Source organism: Cynoglossus semilaevis, chromosome 8 (assembly GCF_000523025.1).
Source record: "Cynoglossus semilaevis isolate Cse_v1.0 chromosome 8, Cse_v1.0, whole genome shotgun sequence".
Classification (NCBI taxonomy): domain Eukaryota; kingdom Metazoa; phylum Chordata; class Actinopteri; order Pleuronectiformes; family Cynoglossidae; genus Cynoglossus; species Cynoglossus semilaevis.
In genome coordinates, this window is record NC_024314.1 from 21,277,867 (window position 1) to 21,286,501 (window position 8,635).

An 8,635-nucleotide genomic window follows, 5' to 3' on the forward strand; every position below is an offset into this window, starting at 1 on the left:
GTGACGTACACTTACTGAAATTAGTCAAACTACTGTAGTACTACTGTAGTACTATTCTCCCTTTGTTTTAAATTATACCTAACATTATTATTATCAGAACATGCTGGCATTAGCATTAAGGTGATGCTCATTAGTTCTGATCACTCTGTCGTGGTGTTGTCACAGTGGGAGGTGATACGAGGAGCTTGGTCTCCTGCCAGCACATTCTTTGGACATTATATCTGCTGCTGCTGCTGATGCTGCTGCCGCACACATGTCACACACAGCGCTCCAATAGGAAGCAGCCCGTCGTCTCCAGCATCTGCTGTTTGACTCTCAACACACACGTACTCAGGTGAGAGTAAAACTTCTTCTACCTTTTTGTTTTACCACCGTGTTTACTTTCTGGACAGCTAATGTAGATGGACAATCTGAACAAGTACTTCCTGTGGTGTTTTACCATGTTAGCAGTTGATTTAAAATCTGTTTTCTTTAGGACGATGTCGGAAGAGAATCTTGAGGAATTCATCATTTTGTTGCTCGACATGTTGTTTTTCACACGTCGCGTCTGTCACTGCTACTCCTCGGGCCCAGTCACTCATCAGATATGGTAGTGAAGCGGTGGAGCTCGTATTATTAGCCACACTGCTCAACAGTGAGATGATGCTGAATATAGTGAAGGCCATTGTTCCGGTCGTAGCCTCGCTTTAATCCTCTTGTCAGAGGGATGCTGTCGACTGGCTGCTATGTGGGGCCATGACGGCTCGTGTTACACTATGGTTCAATGGGGTGACTCATTATCCCTAAAGTGCATTAATACATGATAGTATTTTAGGATTGGTATATGAATATGCTTTCATAAATGACTGGACCTTATTCATTGACTCGTCTCCATTTCTTATTGTGCTCTTTGCAGTTCCCGGAGATGGACACACACTCCTCCAAAATGAATCCTCGAGGGGAAAAGGTGAGGCGGTTTATATTCTGCAGTGTTAATCCTCCGTGCATGAAGACAGGGGACACTTTGCCCTTAAAGAACTGGCAGTCTTTCCAGACTGTTATCGACATGGCTGAGTGCTTTCCACTTGACTTCATCCTAATAATAAAGCATTATCTGCACACATGGAGCACATAGGCAAGGCACGATGTCCTCAACTCAAGTCTTTCTGTGCATACTTTACTGCATATGTACAGCACACACATGTCTGGACAGCTGAGCCAGAGGTATTTTAATGTGAACGGTCCAAACCCATGTCTTCAGCTTGACAGTATGAAGGAAGCTAGATCAACTTGTCAAAGATGTCGACCTTGAAAAACTTGGATGCTGCATAATGTCAGAAAATGTACATTATATTTATGTTTTCTAAATGTTATTTCGATTTTCTTGTTTCTCCAAATTGAATTTTACTTTGTTTTTGTTTTTTTTTCTCCTCAGCCCAAGTCGAAAATCACGGCTTCTCGCAAGCTCTCGCTGAAGGTGAGTAGCTGCAACAGCTTTCTGTCTTTCTACTGTATATTATCTAGGAAATGGTCGATGACAAAGAAAGGTCTGAAAACCCTTTGAAAAAAACACAAAAATATCCAAATATTATAAAGCTATCCATGCATCTTCTACCACATAATCCTTAGCAGGGATGGGTTGGTAGCCTATCCCAGTTGTCAACTGCAGAGGGCAGCATACACCCAGGTGACTTTACCTAGCTAAAATGTTATTTTAATAAAAAGTGTGAAACATTCAGATTGGTTCCAACGCTCCATGATCCCGTTGCCAAAATTCCAATATTTTTTGGGCAAAACAAACAAACAAATTAATAAGTAAGTAGAATATTAGCTAAATATAAATGTTTGCCCAATGGCTGTATTTTGTTCCTGTCTGGTGTAGAGTCTCTCAACAAAGGTCAGTGTTCTAGTTAGCTAGAAGTCACTAGTACTGACTTCTCCTTTGTCCAATCAGATGCTTCTTCTCACTAGAGCCTGCGAGGATTTGGAAAAAGAGAGACAAGATAGGGAGGAGGAGAAAGATCGATATATCGGAGAGAAGCTGCCTCCTCTACAACTGCATGGACTGTCACTGGATGACCTGAAAGTGAGTTTTAACCAAAAAATACCATTTCTACACTCAGTATTCAGTCCCATTCAGATGTGTCCATGACTCGGAGTGTTTTCAATGTTATGGTCCACAGGCTCTGTGCAGGCAGCTCCACGAAAAGATTGATATTGTGGACGAGGAGAGATATGACTGTGAATACAAAGTTGGCAAGCATAACAAAGACGTGAGTCTCACACAGGAAAGACGAGGTCTTTGTCTTCTTGAAGCACACGATCTTCCTAAACGTCTCTCGTTGAATTGCCTCAGATCCACGAGCTGAAGTTGAAAGTGCAGGATCTGGGAGGCAAGTTCAAAAAGCCGGCTCTGAGGAAGGTGAGGGTGTCTGCAGACGAGATGATGAGAGCCCTGCTGGGCTCCAAACACAAGGGCTCCATGGACCTCCGAGCTAACCTCAAGTCTGTGAAGAAGGAGGACGTCAAACAGGACAAGGTAATGAAGGACTGTCCACTGCTGAGCCAGTCGATCTGTGGATAGTCTAAGTTAGAAAAGAGCAGGCTCAGTACAAATAAACGGAGTATTTTTTTTACTGCAACTAAAAGCAAATCTGAATCAATTTACATTCTTTCTAATGGTTCTTTCTAAATAGTCACCAAGTTTGTTGTGCTTAGGTCGTTCAGTTTTTATGGGATTGACTTTATTGCATGGATTCACTAAGCCGTATGAATCGATTAATCCAGAATCTGAAAAACAAAAGCTAGAAGTTTTTTTTGTATTTTTATTCTGCTTAAAATCAGAAAAAAAACTTCTGAGGTCAGTTCCCTTTTTTGGTTTGTCAATCATATTAAGTTGATGAGCAACCCCAACTCATGTTTTTGTTGTAATTCCAGGTGCTTACGTCTGAAGTGGGCGACTGGCGTAAGAATGTGGAGGCCATGTCTGGTATGGAGGGTCGCAAGAAGATGTTCGACACAGGCGGTGCCGGGCAGTGAGACAGTGAGCGACTGAGAGAGCTGATCAATCAGGGAGAAAAGAATACAAACAACATCAAAGTAAAAGTGCTATTTTAATTATAAGGGCTTAAAATTCTCAGCGACATCCGGTGTGCCTCGTTTTAGAAGAAGTTCCTTGTAGGACGTCTTTATTGTTTAAAAATCACAGAGCGTACAATCCAGACAGATCTTTTTTTTGTTTTGTTCTAACATCCATTCTTGGTTATAAATAAACATAGTGATTGATGTTCCATATCTGTTCTTGACTTTATCCTCTTTCATTTTGCTGGCTCTGACGGTGGATGCACGTCATGTATGAGGAGAGATCTAAAAAAGGGAAGATGAACAGTCACAGTGTTGGAGAACAACAGGTGATAACTCCATAAATTCAACTTCATAATGTTTAAATAGAACTTGTAGACATTTGTGGGAAGGAGGATATAAATGATTTAAAGGACTGGATTTGTCTAAAGTTGCAACAAGAAAAAGAGAGAGCCTGCAGTTTTTATATACAGTGCAGAAGTTCAAAAGGTCAATTGTTCTCAATTAGTAACAAAAAAATATATAAAAATATAATTCCAGTAATGCAATTCCTGGGGAAGGTAAGTATCAGGTCAAAAGACAAACTTTTAAGAACATTTTTTTTCTACTTCTACTTCAATGCTCAAAATATCCTTACTATTACAATGCAGCATAAACTGTAGTACTGTAGGTTACCTAGGTGTTCAATTTAGACACAGGAGGAATCCTGCATTTTTTCTAAATAAGGGAGGTTGATGTTGTACAGCAAAAGTAATGATTTTTTTTCTTTTTTTAAGTCTGCCACTATATTTCTGGTTCTTTGCATACAGTATGATAACTCGGCCTTGTTGGACTAAATGTACTAAATCTTTAGAACAACAGATACATACTGTGCAGTATGTACTCCCTCACTTTTTCAGTTTTTAAAACAGATACAACTACATCAATTGTGAAAACCCTGAAAACTCCTCAGCCTGGTGTATTTTTAACCACATTGTTGATGCCCTTCATCATTCCCGTTCTTGAACAGTTATTTACAGCCGGGTATCATAAGCTGCTGGTATTGTTTCTCACATTCATTTGCCGCTTGTGAGCTGTGGGCCATGTGTCAGAGGGTTTGCTGCTGCCCAGTTATTTAAAGTATGACTGTGTCACTGACAACAGTCACAAGAACTCAGAATTGAACTTTGAGAGATCTGGGATTTTTGTATCATCAGCATATATAGTGAGTGACAAAACATCCAATAACAAACCTGTGTGATCTCTGGTTCCAATGGGAACCAAAGATATTTTTGTGGGATTTCAACACGCCTTGCACTGCTGACATTTGTGGAAGAATGATGTACAGCATACGCACTCCGGTTCTAAATATAGGATATGACAAGAGCGACTTTTACATCACGCAGAGCAAATGTCCAGATGTGATGGCTGGAGTTTGACACGTCAACACCACAGCGGTGTGGCCATTAAATCAAAATGTTTTCCTGCAGCCTGCATGCCTCTGGATGACAGATGGATAACAAGTGCGAGCTTTAGGTAACCACTCCAGCCAGAGCCTGGGCTCACTGGTTACACTTGTGTTGTGCTGTTGCTGCCACTTGGTGGCAGCCCTTAGTAACACAATGCCCCAAAAATGTATCCTTAACGGTTGAAACCACAAACTTGAAAGTAAATAAATGTCATTTATGTGATAAACCAACACAAAGCAGTGCCTCATTGTGGAGGAGAAATAAAAAAAAGATGTATTGTTCCTCAAAGTACATAAAAATGCACTTGTATTCAGCCGTAAAAATCCAGGTGCACGAACAAACAGCGTCGTGAAAACCAAGGAACACGCTGAAAAGAGCAGAAATAAAAGTGTAGTGCAGTTTAAAACCGTGTTAGGTTGAAAGAAAAAAAATCAAAGAGAGTTGTAATTAGTTTGTGTGGAAATGTTTTAAGTTCTACTGAAACAAATGTGAAATGAATAATAACTAAGAAAAGCCAATGTAAGGATTGCTTGTGTATTCCTTCCTTTTCCTTCTTTATTTTCTCCCTCTTTCCTAAATACTGGATGGTTGTGCGCTCTAATTTGGTTGTCAATAGTATTTATCAAACTTATTCAGCTCTATTTTTCTTTTTTAAAACAGAAACCCAATATACGTAATATTCACTGTAAATACATTCCACCAACTCCCTCACTACAGCTAAAACAAATAAACGTGACTTCACCTTGGTCCACTACAGCTAGGGCTAAACAAATAAACGTGACTTCACCTTGGTCTAATCAAGCACAGGTGGATCACATCAGGGTGAGAGAGCCAATCAACCAGTTTCCTCTCTCTCTCTCTTTCAAACTTTTCCTAGTCTTTTTCAGGAACCCAACGGACAGCAGGTGCTGATCTATACTCAGTAAGTAAGTTCTGTTATTTTTCCCTAATTTTCTAGTAGTTTATTCATATGCGTTTATCTGTATAAGTCAAAAACTTAACTCTGCTCTCTTGTGCTTTAACCAGTGAAGTGTATTTTCCTCTGATAAGGACTGAAATGTGCATAATTGGCATCATGTTTAGTTAAAAAATGTTTAATATGTATTTAGGCTATATATATATTTATATATGTAGAAAATTATTTCCAATGTCATAAATCAAGTCAGTACAGCCCTGTATTTCCAAAAGGGTATTTGGAAATACAAGGTATTTCCTACCATTGCTAAAAAGCTAAAAATAATTGAATACATTCATATAGGAAATTAAATGGCTCAAGTTAGCCAAATCACAATATCTGACTAAAGGTTAGCCCACACAAAGGTAAAAAAAAAATAGCCTTGAAATTTTTATTTAAAATATGTGTAGAAAAAGTTATCCTCAAGTAGCTAAAACTTTTTCAAAGCTATTTAGCTCAAGTAGCTTAAAGCCAGGTAACCATGTTATGTTAGCATAGGAAATGCTTATAGTTTGAAACACTGGTGATAAAAACCTGTGTTATGTTAGCATAGGAAATAGTGAAATATGGCTTTTAGTTTGAAACACTGGTGATAAAAACCTATAAAATTCACCTTTCTTCATCATTGTGACCTAAATACGTCATGGTCACCTTGACAGTCCTCTGGATTCACGTCCGTCATTATGGATTGTGGAAGTTCATGAAGAAACTGTCAAACGCAGTCACAGGGTTTGATGGATTACTGGGGCGTGACAGTAAAAGATAACCGTTACAGCTGCAAACCTTTAATGATGTTTACACAGGAATAAAACACAGGCGGAAGTGTGTGTCACTGTGTAAATACTAGCTGTGTGTGTGTTTGTGTCACTCGGTTGAATTGCCGCCCTCTATCAGAGGCTTTTAACGTCAATAACTCGCTCATCTGCAGACAAGTGCACTGCGGTGTTGGCAGTAATTAATCTCCGTGCCTGACGTTAATGACTTAATTCTGACGTCTGCTCTTATCACTGTGTCTCGAATGTTCCAAAGATATTGGAAAATTAAAGTGTTGTTTTTTTAAGACAAAGTTGCAGTTTATTTATTTATTTTTTTTAGACTAATCTCCCGGTTCTAATGCACTTACTCTACTGCTAGCTTTGAGGCTATTCGTTCAAGGTTGGCTAACCTACACTTATGTCTACGTTAACCGATATGTAGCGATAAGCCTTCGGTTAATTGTTTTTCCTGAAGTCTAATGCAGTACTAGTTGTATTTCATTAAACATTGAATGTTTTAGAGTTATTGTTACGATATATTTTAATGTATATAGCATATGTTTTCTTTGCTCTAAAAAAAAAAAACAACAACTCTTTGTCATTTTACCCTATTATTAACGTCGCTCATGTTAAGGGTGAGTTGAGCAGACTCACTTCCGCTTCATTAGACCCTGACACTAATTAACAGGAAGTTCTTGGTGCTAATCTTTGGGTTCTTAAAGTGACAGATCATGAATAAACATCACACACGTGTTTGAATCAGAAAGGCAGAGATGTAACGAGGTCAGCTCCACGTGCAGGTCCACGAAAGTCAGTCAAATTGCGACTCAGACCAGAGCAGCTCAGGGAGACGCCACACCAACCGAAAGTCTATTTGAACTTAGTCAGTGACTGTTTCTGTCAAACTGGTTGATATTTCTTCTTTAAATTTCCCTGATGGTTAAGACTGAGACACCAAAAAAAGACTGGAGTTTTTTTTCTTCTTTCTGCTTGTTCCAGTTTGCAGAGATCGATGTTTTCCACACAAAACAGAAATACAATAAACCTGCGTCCCACCTAAACTTTATAAAATGTGCATTGCATATTATGTATCTACCAAAGGGAAAATATAGAAAAAAGTCACTTTATCAATTTCCTGCAAGCTTTTTATTCTAATCCAGAAGCACAAAGTCTGTGGAAATGTAATGTTTATGCAACAACAAAAATAAATAAATAAAAATAATTTTACAAAAATTCTATCTCTCAAAATTTTCACCTACTAAATATTAGTCGTCAAACACAAAAAAATAAAATATCGTGATTATGAAAAAGTACAACAAGGAAGCAGTAGTTTGTAGTAGTTTAGAGGAAAATCTATTTTTTAAGGTAAGGTACAAAAAACAAACAAACACTGAGGTAAAAACGTTAGCAGATGTAAACATAAATGTATGTATAATATAGGCAGGAAACTACGGAGTCCGTAAAGGACATCACAGACAAGAAAAAGAAGTCAGGCCTAAGTCCAAATCAAAAGCTGTAGAGTGACCTGAAGAGGGCAGTGTTCTCAAAATCTGATTTGTACTGCGTTCGAAAGCAAAACAAGGCAAGCCTGAGTGCCTGTTTTAAAATAAAATGTACAAATTATTATTATATTATTACGGACAGGAAATGTTCTACATTTAACTTACGTCTTTGTTATAGAGAAAATATTTGACTTTCTAATTATTTCTGTAAAAGTTATATCTGTCGAAATATATGACGTATTACAAATTTCCTGAAATCTCACGCAGGTGCCCCCTGAAGCGACGTCGCCATGGCGTGTTGTCAGTGCGCGCTGACGTCATCAGCCGTTCACTTCTGTGCTCCGCCTCCTGAGTGGTTCCGAGAGTGGGAGAGAGCTAGAGAGAAAGAGGGGCTACGAGAGAGAGAGAGAGAGAGAGAAAGAGGAGGGGGGAGAGAAAAAGAGGGGGGAGAATACCAATCCTCTCCTGAGCCTACAGCCGTCAGACGGCCGTCGGAAGCTCCCGTAACTCCCTGCTCAAGGCCTCAGCTCCAAAGAGCCAGACTCGGAAGACGCTGAAGCAGGACGAGGCGAAGCTGTTTTTTTTCGCGGCTCACAGCGACAGTCAGTGATGGAGAGCCTGCTGGATAATCCCATGAAAGCTGTCCTGTACCTGAAGGAGCTCACCACCATCGTCCAGAACCAGCAGAGCCTGATCCAGACGCAGCGCCAGCGCATCGACGAGCTGGAGCGCAAGGTGGAGGACCTCATCGGCGAGAACCGACTCTTGAGGGACCCCCACCACTACGTTCAGCAGCCGGCTCCGCTCCAGCTCCAGCACCAGCTCCAGCATCAGCTCCAGCATCAGCATCAGCATCAGCAGCATCACCACCACCATCCAGCCGCTCAACGCCGCGTCAGTCCGCCGGCGCCGGCG

General features: G+C 40.0%; 2 protein-coding genes across 2 annotated transcripts in view; both read left to right on the forward strand.

The window, feature by feature from the left end:
- The first annotated feature begins 214 nt into the window (after window positions 1-214).
- Window positions 215-3,233, forward strand: LOC103382756 (troponin I, slow skeletal muscle-like). Its single transcript, XM_025057285.1, has 7 exons — window positions 215-334; window positions 896-946; window positions 1,415-1,456; window positions 1,934-2,065; window positions 2,163-2,252; window positions 2,336-2,518; window positions 2,917-3,233. Exons 2-7 carry the CDS (start codon window positions 905-907, stop codon window positions 3,016-3,018), a joined length of 591 nt encoding a protein of 196 aa, XP_024913053.1. The 5' UTR covers window positions 215-334; window positions 896-904; the 3' UTR covers window positions 3,019-3,233.
- Window positions 3,234-5,338: 2,105 nt separating this feature from the next.
- iqsec3a (IQ motif and Sec7 domain ArfGEF 3a) overlaps window positions 5,339-8,635 on the forward strand; it is a 93,436-nt gene continuing 90,139 nt past the window's right edge. The window contains exons 1-2 of the mRNA XM_025057138.1: window positions 5,339-5,430; window positions 7,988-8,618. Coding sequence (XP_024912906.1) covers window positions 8,330-8,618 — 289 coding nt within the window. The 5' untranslated portion in view covers window positions 5,339-5,430; window positions 7,988-8,329. The remainder of the gene's footprint in view (window positions 5,431-7,987; window positions 8,619-8,635) is intronic.